General features: G+C 42.5%; 2 protein-coding genes across 5 annotated transcripts in view; one reads left to right on the forward strand and one right to left on the reverse strand.

Moving 5' to 3' along the window:
* sympk (symplekin) overlaps positions 1–4024 on the reverse strand; it is a 40963-nt gene extending 36939 nt beyond the window's left edge. Inside the window, exons 1-6 of one of the 3 annotated variants that reach the window (XM_079665048.1) lie at positions 3863–4022; positions 3416–3567; positions 1795–1860; positions 1453–1506; positions 1214–1287; positions 979–1105 (exon numbers count right to left, since the gene is read on the reverse strand). In XM_079665048.1, coding sequence (XP_079521174.1) covers positions 979–1105; positions 1214–1287; positions 1453–1506; positions 1795–1860; positions 3416–3502 — 408 coding nt within the window. In that variant the 5' untranslated portion in view covers positions 3503–3567; positions 3863–4022. Of the gene's footprint in view, positions 1–978; positions 1106–1213; positions 1288–1452; positions 1507–1794; positions 1861–3415; positions 3568–3862 lie in introns of all 3 variants that reach the window. The other 2 variants (XM_079665047.1, XM_079665049.1) reach the window with 2 other exon arrangements.
* A 477-nt stretch (positions 4025–4501) lies between these two features.
* The window catches only part of LOC307029262 (solute carrier family 35 member F5-like), a 31827-nt gene continuing 13211 nt past the window's right edge, over positions 4502–23117 (forward strand). Inside the window, exons 1-14 of one of the 2 annotated variants that reach the window (XM_079665050.1) lie at positions 4502–4664; positions 5317–5392; positions 5800–5951; positions 7338–7487; positions 7895–7957; positions 9191–9272; positions 9938–10131; positions 11413–11494; positions 11668–11755; positions 12816–12880; positions 13005–13109; positions 13943–14102; positions 14769–14859; positions 15317–15471. In XM_079665050.1, the coding sequence (XP_079521176.1) occupies positions 5817–5951; positions 7338–7487; positions 7895–7957; positions 9191–9272; positions 9938–10131; positions 11413–11494; positions 11668–11755; positions 12816–12880; positions 13005–13109; positions 13943–14102; positions 14769–14859; positions 15317–15471 (1370 nt within the window). In that variant the 5' untranslated portion in view covers positions 4502–4664; positions 5317–5392; positions 5800–5816. The remainder of the gene's footprint in view (positions 4665–5316; positions 5393–5799; positions 5952–7337; positions 7488–7894; positions 7958–9190; positions 9273–9937; positions 10132–11412; positions 11495–11667; positions 11756–12815; positions 12881–13004; positions 13110–13942; positions 14103–14768; positions 14860–15316; positions 15472–23117) is intronic. The other variant, XM_079665051.1, reaches the window with a different exon arrangement.

Here is a 23117-nt window from a genome sequence, read left to right on the forward strand (position 1 = left end):
TTTGTTGAAATGTAGCCACTCCTCTACATTGCTTTTATCCTGTCATGTTATACTAATCTGTCAATTGAACTGCTGTGAAGCGAGTTTGGCTACAATTCTTGTAATAGGTGCTATACAAATATAAAGCTTATTACTAATATTAATATTATTATTATATATAAATAAAATTAATTTAAAATGAGTTACCTTTTAGAGTGATATTTGTATGCCAATATTTTCCTATGGTAAAGTTTTCGTTTTGCACTTTTATTTTGATAGTAATAAGATCGCGACTCTTATTTTGAAGGAACTTTTACCGGTTAAATCGGTTTACTGATAAAGATTCAGCCCCAGAAAGCACATGGCTACTTAGCATGCAAAATGACATCATTCTGCATGTTAAGTAGCCCTGTACTTTCGTGTTATCTGCTGAATCTTTATTTATTGATTAGATCACATTACTCTGAAGATAGTGTTCAAGACAGCCTGTCTGAACTCGATCCTTAGAGTAATGTGTTACGGAGCCTTCTCTTCAATATTGTTTCCACATAACAAGCATTTCGCGCTGCTCTTTTCCTATGTGGAAGCAGAATGTGTGAAAGCATACAGCACGATGCGGGGAGTGTCTGAGACATCTTTAGACTGGAATAGCGGGGCCCAGTACATGAAGTCGTCTCGCAGGTGCACACACCAGGATAGAGGACATCAGACTCCAGAGAAAATGTGCTCGAGTGCAAGTCAGAGCGTCAATGTACAAGTCGAGTCCGAGTCATCGTGGGGGGGAAAAATTCACGAGTCCGAGTCCAAGTCAGCGTACGCGATAAATTCACGAGTCCAAGTCCGAGTCGAGTCACGAGTCCCGAAAATCGGCACTCGAGTCCGACTCGATTCCGAGTCCAGGACTCGAGTACTACATCTCTGATCTAATCAAATAAATATGTAACAGAACAAAAAAGTACCAGAGAAAGACTAAATATTCATAAAGGAGGCAGTGCTTACCTGCAGAGACACTTTGTACAGTTGTGTGAGTGTGAGGATGGCTTTCTTCACCACGTTCACACTGTCATCTCTCAGCAACATGTTCAGATTGGCTATCAGTCTAAGAAGGAGCTCATTGTCCCTTTTACTGAAAAAGACATAGAAAGAAAATACTGAACACATCCTCTAACATCTTTATATGCCAAACATGAAATGTACAGCACTGAGGCTGGAGGAGTCTCTGTTTAAAACTCACCATGCTTCCTCGATGAAGCCAATAACAAACTTTCTCACTTCTATAGACTTGTCGGTCTGAAAGGCGATCAACTCCTAAAAGAAGAACAAGTCATAGGAGAAAGAATGATGAATCAAAGTGTTAGTTTGATGTAGCTCAACTGCACAATGTGTTGTACTGAATACAGCTTGTGTAATAAAGTAGCTCCATTACAGGTGCAACAACAGTGAGGTCACAAAGCTTCATCCAGGTTTACTTACATCCAAGAAATTATCAAGAAGAGAGGGATCCTTGTTAATGATGAGCTCCTGAACCTAAAAAAGAGGAGTTGATGTATTTAATATAGTCTTCCACACACTCACTGCTCAATGGGCTTCATAACTGGTAGTTGGCCAGGTAGGGGCCAACAGCAGGTCAATGGCTAGGACCGGTTGCAGTACATTGCTATGCAAAGTAGCCAAGTAATGGTTGGAAAACTTGTGTTTAGGGAACATTCAGTCTTTTGCACAGATGCAACTCATTTTGCATACAAACAAATAACATGAAACTGATTTGCATCTATATTAACAGTAAAGAAATATATATAATAAAAACACACACACCTGTTTGAGAACATTTAGCTTTTCATCTGTTGGTATGAGGGCAGCCTGATTCAGAAGATCCACCACCTGGAACAGAACACGCTAAATTAATGCACTTTCCTTAACCATACTAACTCTCTTATTAGCACTATTTATGTGCACCAGAACAACAGTGCTAAATGTAAGGAGGTAAAGGAGGTTTCTAAACTGAACAAACTCAGTTTAGAACAAATGCAACAAGCATTGCCTTCGTCGTGTTGAAATGCATTTGAGGATCAAAAAAACCCTGAGATGTACAAGAGATTATTTGATTCATTTATCAATTCATATTATGCAAATATGGAGATTTCCTCCACAGTGTGAATCGTACTGCTCTTGCAGGTGTTTTTTCCAAATGTTTAGACTAAACTAAGAAGGATCAGAAACAGGTATATTGCCAAGTAGGTTAACACAAACCAGGAATGTATCTTGGTGTACATTCAAATAAAAAAATGATACAAAATAAAACAATGATTAAAGAAAAACAACTTTAAGAAAAACATTATAACATTAAAATATAGCAATATTTAAATTGAATATATGGATAAAGTAAACGTATACCCTAACAACATTTATAATACAATAAATAAGTGCAGTTACAATGTGCCATGTGCATAATTCAGACAGTATTAGGATGAACAATATATTGTGAGCATGAATGTAATGCACAGAGCAGAGTCCTGCATCGGGTCGGGTATCCGCGGGTACCCGACGGGTGACCCGCAAAAAAGGTGATTCGCGGGTGGTATTTTTTCAAACACTTTTTTCCGGGTTCGGTTCTGGGTAAAACAAAGATTATGCGGGTCGGGTCGCGGGTGTTGCATAATAAATATATTAAAATAATAATAATTTAGTTTAATGTTTAAATCCTCAGACCTCTCCCCCCCGCGGGACCGTGCATAATCATAACCTCTGCAGCGCATCAATCTGCTTCTGAGCGCTGTACATTCTGAATGGCTGAGGTGAAGCTCTCCAGCGGAGAATACAGCATTTTCCAACATTTCCTCAAGAGCGAAATCCAACGTCTGGGAGGCTTTTGGTGTCCTCCTAGATGGAGAAAATAACCAACATCCCATGCTTTTTGAGACAAATATGCAACTGCGTGTGTTAATAATTGCACGTTTTCACTGCTCATATATATATATATATGCGGGTTCGGGTCGGGTTGCGGATCCTGTGCCGACGGGTCGGGTCGGGTTGCGGAACTAATTGGTAATATGTGCGGGTAGCGGGGCGGGTTCGGTATTGCACGTCGCGGGTGCGGGGCGGGAGCGGGTCTTGAAAATCAGACCCGTGCAGGACTCTGGCACCTGGCTGTTCAGGTGGAGAGAGCTTTGGGTCCTCCTGCCAGAGGGACACACACTTTGTGTCGGACACACAATCTTATTTGATTGAATTGACCATGGAACTCTCATTGTGTAGCTAATATATATGCAGTATGCTGCTCGAAAATAGATATATTCCATAAACATGTCAAATCTTGATCAGCAGTAGGAATGTGTGCTGGAGCCAATGTCATCGACATATCGGTTCAGCCCATCAAAGGGCTAATATGACTGTATTACTAAAACCCATATCTGATCCAAGGAAAGAAACGGCTTACCCGTTCACTGGTGGTCATATCGACCACCTGGGGGATGACTTGCTGGGGATTCAGTTGAGTTTCCCCCTCCTGAGAAGAATACTCCATGATGCTGTTCTGCTTCTCTCACTCTGAAGACAGCATGCTTTTCAGATCCTAGGAGACACTGCAACCTGTTTGACATCAACACAGTCAATAAGGAGGTCATTAAGAGAACAATCACAATGATGTGAGGTTAGCGTGCTAATATTCAACCTACTGGTCATACTTATTGACTTCATTGTTATATATTGTATCCCATTGAATACTGAAATACATGATATATAAAGCATTCATAACAACATTCTAAAGCTGCGTTTAAACAATGAATAACACTTTGTTCTAGGCTATCGCGCTAGCCTAATGCTAACCGTGATGCTAAACCTGCAAGCTGTTCTATAACATTATAATGACATATGTGTTACTTACTTTCCGATACACACTCTTCACTCCGTCGTAGCACCAGCAGCTTAACGTGACTATCGTGACAGGCTTGATAATGTAGCAGCTTTTACATATTCAATAAGTTCAGCAACTCTTCGCCATTAGGGAAGCCGCCATGTTCAATTGAAAAAGCGTTGTCGCTCTTCTTCTACGGTGGGTGAACGTGCAGACGCAGCGCCAGCGCCACCTGCTGGACACATGCATGTTGTTTCAGAAACCATTTGGACTATAAGCACCCTTTGTCGTTAAATCATGAATGTAGTAGGTTAAAAAGTATTACTTGGTATATTTGTATATATTTGTAAGCGATATATTTGCCATGAGTTTGGAAACATTTGTCCATTGTATGTTTGTTTTAGTGCTTCCACAGACAGGTACAGATCACTCAGTACCAACAGTGACACAATTGAGAGATATCACCAAGCTATACAATCAGTCACTTACTCAAACGTATAAAGCTGTAATTTAGAAATATATATATATTTCGAATACATATAATTGTTCTCTTCCATACATTAGTGTTTGAATGGAGGGTTTTACAGATTACATTGAAAAATAAGTTTGAAGTGTGCGATAACAATACAAGCCAGTGCAAGACTTCATTTCCCAGAAGTCTCAGGAGTACATAAGTGATGTCACCTGATAGTCAAGAGGAGAGGGTGTGCTAATGTTTACAACCTTAGTGTTGTCAACATTTTGATCGTTAAAACTGTGATTGTGTTAATATTTTAGCAGCATATGTAAATACTAGTATGGCACAGACTAAAGGACTTGTTCTCGCATTCAGGTAAAAAGTCTACTTTAATATCAAACATCTGATCACCTTATCAAGCTTGTTAGCGCTTAGCTCGTCAACGTTAGTTTTCTATATTGATAAAGAAGCAAACGTAGCACAGCGATGCTATTTGCTAACGGTAACAACACACATTACTACACCCCAGCCAACTCCTCAATGAACTACAGTTAACTCGACATTAAACACAACCTTCGCTTTACTAGCTGACCCCAGGTCTGTAAACATAACAGCTACTGGAGCAACTAGCTTGTATGCTGTTTCGCTAGCTTCAGGGGTCGGAGAAACGGCTCACCTGACATGAGAACTCTGATAGGATTCAAACACAGTTAAGCTAAACTATGCCTTATGGAAACTAGATATTTAACTGAACACTGAACACTTCAAATATGTTGCTACGAACAGTACAGCTATGTTTTACAGTCAATGGTTTTCTATCCACCACACACAACTGACTATAGCTAGCTGGCATTTAGCTCAACTAATGTATGTCTGTCGTTATTCTCTTTATTATTATATGCATTTTAAAAACGTATTGGATTCCCATTGAGTCACTCAGTGGTATCATATCCACTCATGTTTTCTGACAGGTTGTTTGTTTAAAAATGTTAACATTAGTTATGTTTGCTCTTTCTTTTTTGGGCAGACTTTTGTAAGAGTGAGTCCCCTGGAGTCAGCCTCTGCCAAGAACATTTCAGTGTGTGCATCCTTCTGGTTAACAGGTGTGTATTGCAATGTAAAACGGCTATTTGAAAGATATTCTCTGCCAGGATATTATAGTCCTACTTTGGCTTTAATATTTTGTTGAGGACCAATTTTAGATGAGAGCAATATATCAATATCAAATTGATATTCTGATATCAATTGTCTTAGATTTTGGAAATCGTAATATGGCATAAGTATGTTCTTGGTTTTAAAGGGTGTATAAGTGAAATCCCTAACCTATTAATCAACTAATGCAGTCATCAAGTTCTACATTTAGGGTACGATACAAATTGAGGTTTTACTTTATCGTTAGAATCTAGAATTCTGTTGGCAGATTGTCCCATTCATGGAACACTCATGGATTAATTAACGATTTGTTTCTGATCATCTTGTAACTTCCACATGTCCTTGTCGGTCCATGCAGGTGTCCCCAGTGTCCCAATGGAGTGGGTGTTCATCATGAACCGGATGAGCTCTCAGGGAAGCTCTGCATCCCAGCGGAGGAGGATGGCGCTCGGAGTGGTGATCCTCCTGCTGGTGGACGTCATCTGGGTGGTCTCCTCCGAGCTCACCTCAGTAAGGACTTTGTTACACTCACTCAGTTTTCCACACCTGCTGCTGCAATTCTGGTTACAGTACGAGATTACTGTGCTCTGTAATCAGACTGTATTTAGGTGTTGAGTCCTAAACCCTGAAAATAGTTAGCCTTTTACCCCTTTTATTTCTGGGCTCCCTCGTCTCAAAGAGTTTTGGGTTAGAGACCTAAAAAAAAAGATCTATGGTAATGCAAGCATATGAGATGTTTACATTTTGTTTTACGACATACATTATGTCAGTAATTACCCCACTGGTAAATGTCTGAAACGCTTAAGTTAATTCAAAACAATGTTTGATGCAAAGTGTTGAAATCAGACAGCTTAGCGGTGGTGACCTGCTGTAGTTTGTTTATTGCATCACGTTAGCTTTTTAATTCTGGCTTTTGAATTTATGCTTCAACAAATGTACAAGTGGTGTGAGTAGGTGGAAATGACCCTGCTGAACTAAACATGTGAGTGTCATAAACGTTTGTTTGCCACAGATCATTTGTTCTCATCTGAACTAATCTTAAATCCAATGGAAAAATCTGATTTCCTTTGAATCGATGGAGCCCTTGCAGTACTAACTTCTGGGTTGGCTTCAGACTTAAAATATATCATTGTGCTTTGTTGGTTAGGCCCCAGTTTGACATAACCCTGCCCCTCTCCTCGCACATTGTAGATCCTCTGTTTACTCTGTACGGCTGGATAAAAAAAAAGAAGCAATTTCACAGTTTCAAACAACTTCTTAAATGGAAGCCACCTGACTTCTTGGGATGTGGCACCGTTACAAAGGAATAGTTCATAATAACACATTTCATTTCTATAGCTATGTGCTTCACAAAATACAACAACATACATGAAACTGCAAAGACAGCAAGCTATTTTGAAAAAGATCACACACAACAAGTAAAATAAATACAGGAAGTTCAAGAATTAAAACAAAATGGAAAAAAAACAACATTAAACGATTGACAAACATATGATACCAATGCCAGTGTATACCGTTTGGGTTTTAAAAGCTTGTTTGAACTTGATATTAAAGACATCTGGGTTAGCAGCAGCAGATTAAAGAGGAGAGATAAGAGGAAACACACCTCGTCATTGTCAAGTCCAAGGGAATCACGAAAGACAGACATAACAGTAACTACAGCCGTCACCTATGGACTGGATTTAAAAAGTCCACTGAGTCCTTCCAAAATCAAGTGAATGTATTGAGTGTCACATTATATTATTAAATATCATTTGTTGTCTCCAGTACTCTTAGTTAGAACTGCATTTACCTTGAGAGAAATAAACAGAGGTGCCTAATGGAGAAAGTGTCCAGCTTGCCCACGTGTTAGTAGTTGTGACCCTAACAGTTTGCTTCTCTTGACTCTTTCTGCAGTACATTTTCAGACGGCAGGAGTACAACAAACCCTTCTTCAGCACATTCACCAAGACCTCCATGTTTGTCCTGTATCTGCTGGGCTTCCTGCTGTGGCGGCCCTGGAGGCAGCAGTGCACTGGCTCTCTGAAACGCCGACACTCTGCGTTTGTAAGTGGTTACAACACACTCACCATGTGAAGGCAGTACTTTCCCAACCTGAATTAGATGGTCACAAAGCAGTTTTATTGACTTTATTTGACTGAGCTACACCTGCAGCAATAGCAGAACGTTGTGTTACAGTAAAGCTCATAGAAATAATGGATTTTGATCTTTTCTTTATCCAGTCTTAGCTTGCCTTTCAATGTATCGTTCTTTTTACAGCCTAAGAATTCACTCACTGCATTAAACCTTAGTTCAGCTAGAAGCTGCAGCAGTTTGTTTGGGTTTTTTTATGCAAATAAAAGTATTTCTGTGTTGTGCCTATTCTTCAATGACTGCACAACTTTTTGAAAGGTGGTGAAGCTTTCATGAAAACTGACAGTTCAGAATGATTGTTGTTTTGTGTCTCTCGGCAGTTTGCTGATGCTGAGGCCTACTTTGCACCCTGCAACACGGACACCACTGTGAGCAACTGTTTGGTATGTAGTCTAAGTGAGAGAGTAAACCAGTTTAAGTGCTACAGGTGTAATTAACTTGTATTTTCAGTTTTTACCACTTATTTGCTTAGACCAGGGGTCGGCAACCCGCGGCCCACGGGCCGCATGCGGCCCTTTAAGCCCTCTGCTCTGGCTCCCTTGAGCTTAGACAAAAATAAGAAGGAAATAAAATAAAAGTATTTGTAGGACTATTTATATTTTGTTGCACGGTTGAAAATGTTTCGTATCTTGTATTTTGAGGTGATACTGTGACACATAAATAAAAAACCAAACGGTTTTAATTAGGTCAACTAAAATATGCGTCACATCCTGCTACGGTCCCGCGCGGGGACCCCCGGCTCGATAAGCGAACTATGGATAAATCAAAGAAAAGTACCGGAGGAACACAGGATTTAATTCTGTGTGGACAGAGTTATATGCTTTCACAGCAAACGATGCTGGTTTACCGGTATGTTTGATATGTAGAGAGAAGTTGTCAACGGTGCTGTAGCCTTTACGTATCGAGGAACAACACGGGAGAGGAAGACAGCTGGCGATCTTCAGTCATAATTCAATGGGGTATGTAATTTATTTCAGAAATACTTTTTGTTATATTCCATGGAATGCTCTTAACGTCCCGATAGCAATGAATATATTAAATGCTTTGACAATAAATACACAACATTTTTTATCTCTGGAAGCCGTGGCGCTGTAAAGAGCACGACCAATCATCTAAGGTTTCTCCATTCTTAACTACCCTACCTTTAATTCGTTTTAGGGTGCAGCTATATGTTTTATTTATTTCAAAGTGGGCCCATTTTAATTATATATTTTTTCCTTCAAATGTGCAGAGGACTCCCCAAGTGTTGTGTTTAATTTATTTTAAAGTAGGCCTGTGTATTATTTGTAATTCTCCTTATAGGAGTTCTTTGTTTCTTATTAGAGGTTAACAGTTTTATATAATGTAATAAATAGCCTAATAAATGCAAAAAAACTGTAGTTTTTGTCTGATGTAACAATAAATACAACTTAGCTATTAAGCTATGAAATATGTTTTGCGGCTCCAGACAAAAAATGTTTGGGAAAAAGGAGCAAAATGGCTCTTTTGGTCAAAAAGGTTGCAGACCCCTGGCTTAGACCCTTATTACTGAAATTCAGTACAAAATGTCACTTTGATGCTGGTTTGCAGCTTGATGGCAGCTCATCTACAAATGTCTTTCCTCTGTCCCTCTTCAGAGTGAGCCGCTGTATGTCCCGGTGAAGTTCCAGGATGTACCTGCTGAGCCCTCACATTGTTTAATGGGAGACTGTGAATCTTGTGAGTACACAGTTGATGTGGTCTGTATATATACAAATCAAAATTAAGCATACTTAATTGTTGAAACAAGATACACAGGAATTGTACTAGTTAATACAATTCCACCAACAGAGGGCAGTGGTGAGCTATGGAAACATATTTAATCATTGTTATGAGCCAAACATAGGAAATACAAATTTAACAAGAGAAACCACTGTCTGACCTTTAAGGAGGGCCTCACACTCTTCTTTCTTTTCCTCTGATATAATTTTTCACATCAAATAAAAGTACAACCTGTGAACAAAAGGATTTTGTCGGCCCTTTTGTACTTTATGCGATGCAGAGTTATAAGTGCCCTTAGTGTCTGGATGTGACTGAAAGGCCATGCATCTCCAGACTCCAACATCACTCAGTGAAGGTTCTGAGAAAGTCTTTAATGTGTTGGTTGTGTTTGTTTTAACCTCACATGTTTAGCACCAGTGTTTAAAATGACAGCAGTGTGTTCAGCCAAATCATGCATTAGCATCGGAAAAGCGGGATTCTTTGTGTGATAAAATACAATGATAGTGTTGCTGTAAATACAGATGGAGGCCCGAAGTTACATTACTGTATTTGCAATCGGAAATAGAGCCAGTTTTTCCCTGCCTCCGTCGATTCACTTCCCTCTCCATTTGACCCCCCCCCAGTAGCTTCCAGGAAGCAGCGTGTGCGATTCAGTAATGTGATGGAGGTGCGGCAGCTGCCCTCAACTCAGGCCCTGGAGGCCAAACTGTCCCGCATGTCCTACCCAGCTGCCAAGGACCATGAGGCCATGCTGCGCACAGTGGGCAAGCTGACCATCACTGATGTGGCCAAGATCAGCTTCTTCTTCTGCTTCGTGGTGAGTCAAACAGCTAGGATGGATCACATACACACACACACACACACACACACACACACACACACACACACACACACACACACACACACACACACACACACACACACACACACACACACACACACACATACACACAGCCAAGTGGCCACAGATACTGTATGTTATGCAGGTACACTTAAATTGTGAAAATGAAAGCATGATGAAGCCGTTGACCATGTGGCCTTTCATTTTATGAACTGTTTTTAATTTGTGACTCATACTCTCTGAGCACATTCAAGAAAAGTCTCTAAAATCTTAAAGCAGAATATTGAACTCAAGCCTTTATTTGATTACTTATGTCGTTATGTGGGGATTATACTCCAAGGTTTGTAAATGATAGAAAAATGACATTAGCACAATACACATGTAATTACATTACGTTTTTTCCGGCTATCAGTTTTTGATATCATGACCACAATCAAACCGCCCACATAGAAAAGTTGTGATTTTTAAGTGCTTCTGTCTCAGAAATATATCAAGCATTTTATGCCATAACACAGCAATAGTGGAGCGATGACAGCGAATCATAGAGAGAGACGCAACAAAGGGCCCAGCCGCATTTGAACCTAGGACTCTGAGATTCATGGAGGGAGATTTCCCCCTGTGTGAAAGTTAGGCTTGAGAATGTCTTTATAAAAGGTTTTTTATAAAAGGGGTTGACTTGAGCCGTCCCTTTATAGATACTGTCTTTTTACGTTAGTGAGCCAGATCATTTGGCTCGGCTCTCTTAAAGCGCCGGCTGTTTCGGCTCCCAAACGGCTCTTCATGTTACTACAGTTTACCACGGAGCCTCAGTTTCGCGAGGCTCTGGCGCTCGTAGCTCACGCGCGTGCTCCAATAAAACCCCCCTGCTCATCGCGTCTAAATCGAGCACGTTCTGTGTTATCCTGTAGCAGGTACCAACGATGTCGGGGAAACGATCTTCAATACTCCGAAAAGAGTCCCACCAGACTCCTTTGCCCCTCCAACAGAGGGATGTTGTTGTCCTTTTCGTTATTTCAAGCGATAAAAACTCTCGATCTTCTCTCGAATTATTAATATTTTTGGACGCCATCGGCTCGAGTTCAGGGCGTCCCGAGCTGAATAAGGGCGTCAAATGACGGCAAGACGCCCCCCTGGCAGAAACGCTGGTAGTGTCATATAAAAGAAAAGAACCTTCAGAATGTGTGCAGACTTGAAAGTGAGAGGGTGAGTGTTGCACTGTGAGGTGTATGAGGTGTCCCTGCTTGTGTTTGTCTCCAGTGGTTCCTGGCTAACCTGTCCTACCAGGAAGCTCTGTCCGACACGCAGGTGGCTATTGTCAACATCCTCTCCTCCACCTCAGGTGACTCTTTCCCTCACAACATCTGCACTGTGAAGCAGAAACCATTATAACTCAACCTTGTTTTAGTCAATTGGAAAATGTGTGATGCCTATGTGCTGTTGGCGTCATTTATTCATCTACCTAAAGAGAAGTTAGTTAAATACTATAAATGGCTTTCTCTCCTCCCTCTCAAGGCCTTTTCACGCTCATCCTGGCAGCTATATTTCCCAGCAACAGCAGCGACCGGTTCACCTTATCCAAACTGTTGGCCGTGGCTTTGAGGTAAGGGCTCCGTCAGCCTGTTGGTGGCTCAGAGAAGGAAGCATGTTAGGAGGTTGTTTCAGAGCTAAGCATGTTGGGGGGTTGTTTCAGAGCTAAGCATGTTGGGAGGTTGTTTCAGAGGTAAGCATGTTGGGAGGTTGTTTCAGAGCTAAGCATGTTGGGAGGTTGTTTCAGAGCTAAGCATGTTGGGATATTGTTTCAGATCTAGGCATGTTGGGAGGTTGTTTCAGAGCTAAGCATGTTGGGAGGTTGTTTCAGAGCTAAGCATGTTGGGAGTTTGTTTCAGAGCTAAGCATGTTGGGAGGTTGTTTCAGAGCTAAGCATGTTGGGAGGTTGTTTCAGAGCTAGGCATGTTGGGAGGTTGTTTCAGAGCTAAGCATGTTGGGAGGTTGTTTCAGAGCTAAGCATGTTGGGAGGTTGTTTCAGAGCTAAACATGTTGGAAGGTTTTTTTCAGAGCTAAACATGTTGGGAGGTTGTTTCAGAGCTAAACATGTTGGGAGGTTGTTTCAGAGCTAAGCATGTTGGGAGGTTGTTTCAGAGCTAGGCATGTTGGGAGGTTGTTTCAGAGCTAGGCATGTTGGGAGGTTGTTTCAGAGCTAAGCATGTTGGGAGGTTGTTTCAGAGCTAAGCATGTATTCAATGAGTGGATGGTTTGTTGGCCAAATGTGTATTGATGCTTTTCTTTTTTATTTAGGTTTTCTATCTTTTGTGAATATTCCTGGTCCCAAGAAATGAACAACATATAAACTTTGAACTCTAGAATCTTACTTAATAACCCCCTGATCTTGTTGGGGTTTTTTTTGCGACCCCGATCCATATTGAATATTTTTTGCCTAAGGAACTTTTATTTAGTTTTAGTCTTTCTTTTAGGTTAATAAATGAAATGTAAGTGTTAGCCAAGTACCATAGCTTGATGCTCTATAGATAGGACTTTTTATTCTCACTTGCTTCTTACATTAGATTAGCTCTACATCATTATGCAACTAATCTAAAATGTATATCTTGAAGTGTACTCAACTTTGTTTATTTGTCAGTTCATGTTCCATATCTTTTGTTCAGCATGGGAGGTGTTACCCTCGTGAGTTTCTCCAGCATGGACAACCCTGATGACAAAGGCGTCTCAGGTAACCATAGAGATATGTCCCATTTCAGATAACTTTTGTGAAATGAAATTGTTAGTCTTATTCCCAATAGCGGCGACTTGATATAGTTTCTTGTTACCAAATGTGATGACCTTTTTTCCTGCAGGTTCTCTGTGGTCTCTGGCGGGGGCGGTGCTGTACGCGGTCTACATCGTCATGATCAAGAGACGAGTGGATCGGGAAGATAAGCTTGACATCCCCATGTTCTTTGGTGAGTTTATACTCAGTGTATCTGTTGTTATTCCATATAGGCGTCTCCCCACAGAGGCGTCTGACAGCTTCTGTGTGTGTCTCAGGGTGTGTGGGTCTGTTCAACCTGCTGCTGCTGTGTGTGTCTCAGGGTGTGTGGGTCTGTTCAACCTGCTGCTGCTGCTGCTGCTGTGTGTGTCTCAGGGTGTGTGGGTCTGTTCAACCTGCTGCTGTGTGTGTCTCAGGGTGCGTGGGTCTGTTCAACCTGCTGCTGCTGTGTGTGTCTCAGGGTGTGTGGGTCTGTTCAACCTGCTGCTGCTGTGTGCGTCTTAGGGTGTGTGGGTCTGTTCAACCTGCTGCTGCTGTGTGTGTCTCAGGGTGTGTGCGTCTGTTCAACCTGCTGCTGCTGCTGCTGTGTGTGTCTCAGGGTGTGTGGGTCTGTTCAACCTGCTGCTGTGTGTGTCTCAGGGTGTGTGGGTCTGTTCAACCTGCTGCTGCTGCTGCTGTGTGTGTCTCAGGGTGTGTGGGTCTGTTCAACCTGCTGCTGTGTGTGTCTCAGGGTGTGTGGGTCTGTTCAACCTGCTGCTGCTGTGTGTGTCTCAGGGTGTGTGGGTCTGTTCAACCTGCTGCTGCTGTGTGTGTCTCCGGGTGCGTGGGTCTGTTCAACCTGCTGCTGTGTGTGTCTCAGGGTGTGTGGGTTTGTTCAACCTGCTGCTGTCTGTGTCTCAGGGTGTGTGGGTCTGTTCAACCTGCTGCTGCTGTGTATCTCAGGGTGTGTGGGTCTGTTCAACCTGCTGCTGCTGTGTGTCTCAGGGTTTGTGGGTCTGTTCAACCTGCTGCTGCTTTGTGTCTCAGGGTTTGTGGGTCTGTTCAACCTGCTGCTGCTGTGGCCCGGCTTCCTCCTGCTCCACTACACCGGCTTTGAGGCCTTCGAGCTCCCCAGCCAGCTGGTGTGGACCTACATCCTCATCAATGGCCTCATTGGAACCGTCCTCTCAGAGTTCCTCTGGCTCTGGTGAGCACATTACTTTTTTTTTTCACATAGTATGAGACATAAAAGGCTCAACACAAGGTAAAGAGACATTAACATTTAGTTAATATCTCTATTGACCTAAAATATGTCAGTAAACACCCCATAGGTAAATGTTTGAAGCTGCTGTGTGTCTAGATAAAAAACAGCCGTTGCTAACAATTGAATAAATGTGACAACAAACAACTGTACTCTAACGTTAGCTTTTATCCTTAAAACAACATAATCTAGGTGATAATGCACAGATATTATCTTCCTATGGAAGCCCATAGGGGATTAAAATAATATTGTAAACTTGAAAATAAAAAAGATGATGTGTTATTTGAGATGAAATGCTAAATAAAAATGTATTGGAGAATATTTAAAAGCAATAATTGAAGCAGCGCCCCCTGTCTATTACAATTACATTTGAAAGTCACCACATTCTTTTGCTGCCAAATGTAAAATACATTATGTCAGTCATCTTCAATGTCATAGAATAGTATCTACAGATGTAAATGCAAATTGGTTTTTCAAATTATATTTTGGGAAATACATTTTTGTTTTCAATAATACATTATCTTTTTAATAATGTCCTCTATTGGATTCCATACCCAAACAATAAGATTGTGATACTCAGTGTGGATGTGTGTTGCTGCTCTCCCTGCACAGGGGCTGCTTCCTCACCTCCTCTCTGATCGGCACTCTGGCACTGAGCCTCACCATCCCACTCTCTATTATGGCAGATATTTGCATGCAGAAGGTATGTTTCCCTCTTAACAATCACAATCAAGAGTTTGAAATGACATTAAAGATGTCGTTTGTTTGAAGAGTGTGTGTCAGAGCAGATTGCAAAATGAAAAGTCTGTTAATGTGGGCAGACATTTGAAATGTTGTACTCGTTACGGTTTACTGTATAAACTGAATTGGTGCTTTTCGCAAATAATTATTGACTCTAATGTATTCATGTAAATACGTGTGTGTGTGTGTGTGTGTGTGTGTGTGTGTGTGTGTGTGTGTGTGTGTGTGTGTGTGTGTGTGTGTGTGTGTGTGTGTGTGTGTGTGTGTGTGTGTGTGTGTGTGTGTGTGTGTGTGTGTGTGTGTGTGTGTGTGTGTGTGTGTGTGTGTGTGTGTGTGTGTGTGTGTGTGTGTGTGTGTGTGTGTGTGTGTGTGTGTGTGTGTGTGTGTGTGTGTGTGTGTGTGTGTGTGTGTGTGTGTAGGTCCGTTTCTCGTGGCTGTTCTTTGCCGGTGCGGTCCCCGTCTTCCTCTCCTTCTTCATCGCCACGCTCCTATGCCACTACAATAACTGGGACCCTGTGCTGGTGGGGCTGAGGAGAGCGTATGTCTTCATCTGCAGAAAACATCGCATTCAGAGGTACAGTTTACTGTTCGGCTTCAGGATCACAAGGATCACAAGGACCCTTCACTCTGAGAGTGTCTAGAATCTGCCTGCATTAACACTATTATCAACAGTCGTAGTGGAAAGCCATAGAGCAGGGGTGCCCAACCTTTTTTTGAACCGAGAGCTGCTTTCGAAGTTGCCAGTCTGCCGAGATCTACCAGTCTGCCGAGATTTACCAGTCCGAGAGGCATAGCCATTACTAACAGCCTACTACCAGGTAAATACACACTTCTACTTGTATAAAACTGACCTTTGTACGATTAATACTCCATAAAATACTGCAGATCCTTTATCTTACCTCTTTCTAATCTACACACATACAAGTATTTAACTGAAGCTACACAAAAGTGTTGTTGATACAGAGTTGGAGTTTATTCACACGTCACATACTACAGTTGGTAATGTTTTCAAGAAACATTGAACAGTGCTGCCACATATGACACAGGGAAAAAATAAAAGACTATGAACCCTTTCTTTGCCATTATATAAATATAGTGTTGCTACAAAAGTATAAATTAGGCTTACTAATAAGACAACTCAGGTCTGAAGCTACACAGAAATCTGCTGCCAGACTGTCACTCCTGTTGCCACGGACAACGTCAGCAAACTAGTGCCCACTGCCCACCAGCCACGCCCCGACACATGGGGTCACGCCAATCACAAAGCTTTGATGCGTTCAAGTGCATTATTCTGGCACAGGAAGATTATGTTACAGGACATTAACGATAAAACAGAATATTGTTGTTCTATTTTTAGACACATCTCGCGATCGACTGGTTTGGCACCCTGCCACAGACTGTTTTCCAACAAACACTTCAACCACTTGTGTAGGGATGCACCGATACACATATTTTCACTTCCGATCCGATTCCGATAACTAAATTTGGATATCTGCCGATACCGATACTATTCCGATATCTCTGATAACAGTCTTGATCTTTCAAATTATACCAGCCACTTGATGATAGACCAAAGTATACTGGCACAGGAAGCACTTAAGTAGAAGTTGTAGCCTACTAAACCTCCAAAAAATAGCCCTTACATTTATGAGGACATACATGATCATCATCTTTACTGTTAACAAACTACACGCAAGCAGGATTTCAAGTTGGCCTTCAATATTTATTCACCTCAGCAACCCATAATGGGTAAAACATTGTCTTAACAAAACAAACAAATGAAGTGCAGCAGCACTATCTGAGATAACATAACACATAAAATAACAGTGAGGCCAGGATCAACCACTTTCACTTAAACATTGTCAGGTTCTTTTTTAGGAAGATTAGCATTTCTGCCCGCTCTGCTGTCAGGCGATTTCTCTTTTCATCCACGATATTGGATGCTGTGCTGAAAAGTCTTTCACTTTCCACACTGGTTGAAGGGGCACTCAGGAACTTTGTGGCAACTGCAGCAATGAGGGGAAACCGAGCATGGTGGTTTGCCCAGTATTGAAAAGGGCTGTCTGCCTCACCTATAGTTGGTTCCTTTAAGAACATCTGCATTTGTGTGACCGCAGTCTGGGTACCACTACCTCCTGCAGGTTCATCATGCTCCTCCAAAATTTTGTCATATAGACTGCTGAAGCTGCTTTTCATTTTGCCTGGAGGAACACCAGTGCTTGGCCCAGCTTCCATGCAAGCAATCTTCTTAGCTGGCTCAGCCACCGTTGTCCCAGCATCATCAGTGAGTGCTTGCTCCATCTTCTCCAGCTCTTGAATCAGGAGAGCCTTCCCCCTCCTGGCAGCTTCTCCACTTGTAAAGAGTCTGACACACACACACACACAGAAGAAGAAACATTGAGTACAAGTTATACAGCTGGGCATGCAGGCAGACAAACACACACACACACACACACACACACACACACACACACACACACACACACACACACACACACACACACACACACACACACACACACACACACACACACACACACACACACACACACACACACACACACACACACACACACACACACACACACACACACACACACACACACACACACACACACACACACACACACTTCCCCGTTATCCAATTACTTTTAGTTTACATTAAGTTAATATCATTAAGAAATATTCACGTTAAAGTTAGGAATATGTTAACACTTGATTCAGCAGCATTTTGATTAAATTGCAACAAAAAATGCCTTACCTGTCCTTGTATCGAGCGTCCACTAAAGTGGCAAGAGCATAGAGTGGCTCACTTTCGATGTCGCTGAAACGCCGGTTGACAGCTTGGAGAAGCGTACTTTTCATTGTTTTGATGCCGCTGTCGGTATTGGTATTCTCTGCGAGCAGGCGTTGTAAAACTGTGACGGCTGGAATTACTTCGGCTGCAGTGGAGGTCGCCGAGCTGATTTTCCTGGTTAACTCCTCGAAGGGCTCCAGCACAGTCGCTGTTTTTTCAAGCAAAGCCCAGTCGTTGGCTGACAGTGTTGCTGGTAAGTTGTGGTCGGCAGCATAGGCACAGAGGGGTCGTTTCTCTTTCAAGATGCTCTTGATCATGTAATAGGAACTATTCCATCTAGTCTGCACATCTTGAACCAGGCGAGAAGGGTTCGTCGCTGTTCCCGCTTGCATTTCACGCTGCAGGTCTTCCAGGCGAGACTGTGCAAGTTGTGAATGCTTAAAGTGAGCTACGATTTTTCGGCTGTTTGCCAAGGCGTCGCTAACGCTGCGCTGTGATATGAGACCCTCATTCACAACGAGCTGCAGTGAGTGAGAGAAACAGCCGAGGTTAGAAACGGACATGTCTTGCATTGCTGCCTTCATGTTGCTCGCGTTGTCTCGCAGAATAGCATGTACCTTTTCCAGTGGGATCCCCCAGTTGTTTAGCATTTCTGTAATGGATGCTGCGATTGTTGCACGGTTGTGGGAGCCTCTGCACTTCTTTACTTGGAGCACGGCACTACAAAGCCTGTATGTCTCGCGGTCAATCCAGTGCACTGTAAGACTTATCAGTGACATTGGGCAGACATCTGACGTCCAAATGTCTGTCGTAAAGCTCAGATTTGGGACTCCCTTTAACTTGTCGGCTAACTTGGTTGACACTCGGTTGTAAAGTTCAGGTAGCGCAGTCTCTGACAAATATCTCCTCGATGGTAAACTATATCTTGGCTGCAAATGTTCCATCAGGCCGCGAAAACCTTCATTTTCGACCACTGATAATGGTTGGTCATCGAGTACGATGAAGTTCAGTACCTTCCCAGTTATTTCTTTAGCTTTCACGTTGTCTGGTGAGAGTTTACCTTGTCTTTCGAATGACTGTAGAAGTGACTCCTGACGGCTAGTCTGTGCTTTCAGCCCCCTCACGGCTAAGAACTCATCGTGCTCTTTAGGGTGGTGCTTCTGCAGGTGTTTTATTAGGTTTGTAGTATTGTATGTCGCAACGGAGCGTCCACCTCTGGATATAACGGCTTTGCAAACATTACATGTTGCTGTATTGCTTTGCAGTGAATCGAGAGAAAAGTATTGCCATACAGCAGACATATTGATAGTTAGCAACAAAATAGTTAGCACTAATTACCCGGCCAGAGACCAGACCGCTCAACGTTCGACTGCTTGCTTGTTGCAAACTATGGCATGGAATTCTTGAACGGGGGCGTGCCTAGGCTACTGTGATCACTGAGATGGCCCCGTTTAGGAAATCCATTCCACATCTTGCAGTAGCAAAGCAACATACCAGAACCGTGCACGGAGAATCTTTTCAGAATAATGTGTGGATCGGAAATCTAGGGGTATGGATCGGAAATTTCCGATACGTGAATTACGTTGATATCGGAACCCGATACCGATACTGGATCGGATCGGCCCCATCCCTACACTTGTGTAGACACTTGTGTGTGAGAACATCCCAACACCTTTATCCTCTTTGGCAAGGTTACACAAGTCGGACTGTTTTGAAAATGTTGCGTTTTGGTTGTCTGAAGTACACAGGATTTCAGATTTAGTTTCCAAAGAGCGTTGCTTCTATGAGGTAAGATGAATCCAAAAATCAAACGTAATACCCTGGCAGCAGTTTTGGCTCTGCTGGACGCTCCACTGAACACCTTCAACAATGCTGTCTGTTTGGTTTTGATATGTAGAGGGAATACTTTTCCGGAACCCGACATAATGTGGGTGTGTGCTCTCCCAGGCACATACAAGCTGTATTCTAGCCAGTGTTAGTGTCCACAGCAGTGTGAAGGGAATGCCTCACTTATGCCACGTTATGCATTTGGTCACTGTATTTTCAATTACTTTAAAAAGTTAGATTTGGAGTGTTTTAAGTATATCAACACACCAACAAGCGGTATATTTAGTCCCATGTAACTTTAAGAAAACAAGAAGGTGCTCTCTAAATGATCATCCATCACAATCACAAGCACATTTTTAGTTATTTTATAGTTGTCTGATTATTAATGGCCTAAAATTATTTTAGGGAGTAGAAGTGAACTTGATTGGTCATGCACACTGGTCCTTATCTTATGGCCACCACCATATGCTCTTCCTTCAGACAGCTTGTATTCACATTCAGATGCATATCTGTGTACAGTACATTTTCAACAGAATGTGTGTTTGCTCATGTAAATAGACATGCATGCCTTGCTGGCGAAAGGCTGTCTCCATTCATTCCAACAGATAAAGTAATGTTGTCATCTGCACAATGCTGTTATTAATTCTGTATAATAAATGCTAAACCTTGTATTTAGATAGATACACTTTTTTTTTTTTATGAAACAAAAACAATGTCCTTAGGTAAACTAACTGGATTTGAAAGGGTTACAATTCTAATTAAAGCTGCAAGCAGCGTTGAGTGGATCGACGTGTCTAGGTGTCTCGAGGACTCGGCCGTTGGCAAACTTGGGAAGTTTCAGGCCGATCGGACAATGTATTTAGGAGTTACAGCAGTATCATAAACATTCTGTTTGATGGCGAGGGATCTGACGCCATGGCAACGGAATTTGATGACACCCCATAATACGCCTAGATGTGTTGAGGGCTGCATCGTTATCAGATCTGTGAAGTTTTGGGCCGTTTGGAGCATGTTAACTGGAGTTATGACAAAACCGTGTTTCACGGCGACCATTTTGTTACCATAGCAACGAAATTTGACGAAATCTCAAAACTGAAACATATATGTGTCGAGGGCTTGACAGTTAGCACACATGTAAAGTTTGAACAGTTTTTGACCATATACACAGGAGTTATAGCAATATCGTGCTTAACGGCGAGGGGTTTGTTGCCATGGCAACAGCTTTTGGGGAAAACTCACTATTGTCATATTGAGGTGTTGAGGACCAGACCATTAGCCATCATCTAAAGTCTGGTGCCGTTTTTGGACGATTTTCCGTTGAGTTACGACAACACCAGGTTTTTTGGCGAGGGATGCGTTGCCATGGCAACGGCATATGATGAAATCCCATAATTGACATGGAGCTGTTGAGGGCCGGACCATTAATGATAGTCTGAAGTCTGGTGCCGTTTGGACGATTTTCCATTGAATTGCGACAACACCATGTTTCATGGCGAGGGACGCGTTGCCATGGCAACGACCTATGAGGAGATCCCATAATTGACATAGAGCTGTTGAGGGCCGGACCATTAATGATAGTCTGAAGTCTGTTGCCGTTTGGACGATTTTCCATTGAATTACGACAACACCATGTTTCATGGCGAGGGACGCGTTGCCATGGCAACGACATATGAGGAGATCCCATAATTGACATAGAGCTGTTGAGGGCCGGACAATTAATGATAGTCTGAAGTCTGGCGCCGTTTGGATGATTTTCCATTGAATTACGACAACATGGTATTTTTTGGCGAAGGATGCGTTGCCATGGAAACGGCATATGGTGAGATCTCAGATTTCACGTAGAGCTGTTGAGGCATGGACCAGTGATATAAAAGTGAAGATTGGGGGACAATGGGGCCGTGTCCATTGGAGTTACAGCAGCACCGTGTTTTATGGCGAAGGATCCGTTGCCATGGTAACGCCAAATTAAGTAACATCAGATTCGACCTAGAGCTGTTCAGGGCCGCAGTGTTAACCATCATGTGAAGTTTGGTGGCGTTCTGAGAATGTCAGTTTGAGTTATGACATCATCGTGTTCCATGGCGAGGGACCGCCTAGCATCGAGCGAACGTGAACTTTGGCGCCAAATCAAGGCTACGCCGTGCGAAAGAAAACAATTTCCGTGATAACTTTAAATTGCCCATGTCTCGAGAAGCTACCCGACGAATTTCGAGTCGTACGGATAAAGTCCCTAGGACAAGATAGATGTCAACGCCAAATTCAAAATGGCCGACTTCCTGTACGTTATTTTATACCCCTCCAAGAGGCTTTTTGGTTCGTTTCCGCACCCTAGATATGAGTAGCGAGTTTCATTCGTTTACGTGAAGGTTAAATTAGGGGGAGTTAACGTTAAAAACTGAAGTGGGCGTGGCCTACGCAATGTTTTACGCAAAGTTCCGGAACCAATTACACATCGCAATTTTCACCACTTCTGACGCGCGTGCAAAATTTGGTGAGGTTTCCCATATGTTGCGGGGGTCAAAAGTGCGCGCAATGTATTAAAATAATAATAATAATAATTAAAGCTGCAAGCAGCGTTGAGCGGGTCTTCGACGCTCTGCAGGCTGTTGTCCGCACGTCGACGTGTGTGTCTAGGTGTCTCGAGGACTCGGCCGTTGGCAAACGTGGGAAGTTTCAGGCCGATCGGACAATGTCTTTGAGTTACAGCATTAACACAAACGTTGTGTTTGATGGCGAGGGATCTGTCGCCAAGGCAACGGCATTTGATGACACCCCATAATATGCTTAGTTGTGTTGAGGGCTGCATCGTTATCAAACCTGTGAAGTTTTGTGCCGTTTGGAGCATGTTGACTAGATTTATGAGAAAACCGTGTTTCACGGCGACCATTTTGTTACCATAGCAACTAAATTTGCCGAAATCTCAAAACTGACACAAATATGTCTCGAGGGCTTGACAGTTAGCACACATTTGAAATTTGAACACTTTTTTACCATTTACACAGGAGTTATAGCAATATCGTGCTTAACGGTGAGGGAAGCGTTGCCATGGCAACAGCTTTAGAGGAAAACTCACTATTGTCATATTGAGGTGTTGAGGGCCGGACCATTTGCCATCATCTGAAGTCTGGTGCCGTTTGGACGATTTTCCATTGAGTTACGACAACACCTTGTTTCATGGCGAGGGAACTGTCGCCATGGCAACGGCATATGATGACATCCCATAATTGGTGTAGAGCTGTTGAGGGCCGGACCATTAGCCATCATCTGAAGTCTGGTGCCGTTTGGACGATTTTCCATTGAGTTAACACAATATCGTATTTTTTGGCGAAGGATGCGTTGCCATGGCAACGGCATATGAGGACATCCCATAATTGACATAGAGCTGTTGAGGGCCGGACCATTAATGATATTCTGAAGTCTGCTGCCGTTTGGACGATTTTCCATGGAGTTATGACAATACCGGGTATTTTGGCGAGGGATGCGTTGCCATGGCAACAGCTTTTGAGGAAAACTCACTATTTTCACAGTGAGCTGTTGAGGGCCGGACCATTAGCCATCATCTGAAGTCTGTTGCCGTTTGGACGATTTTCCATTGA

This window comes from Notothenia rossii (assembly GCF_949606895.1).
Source record: "Notothenia rossii genome assembly, chromosome: 2".
NCBI classification, from domain to species: Eukaryota; Metazoa; Chordata; class Actinopteri; order Perciformes; family Nototheniidae; genus Notothenia; species Notothenia rossii.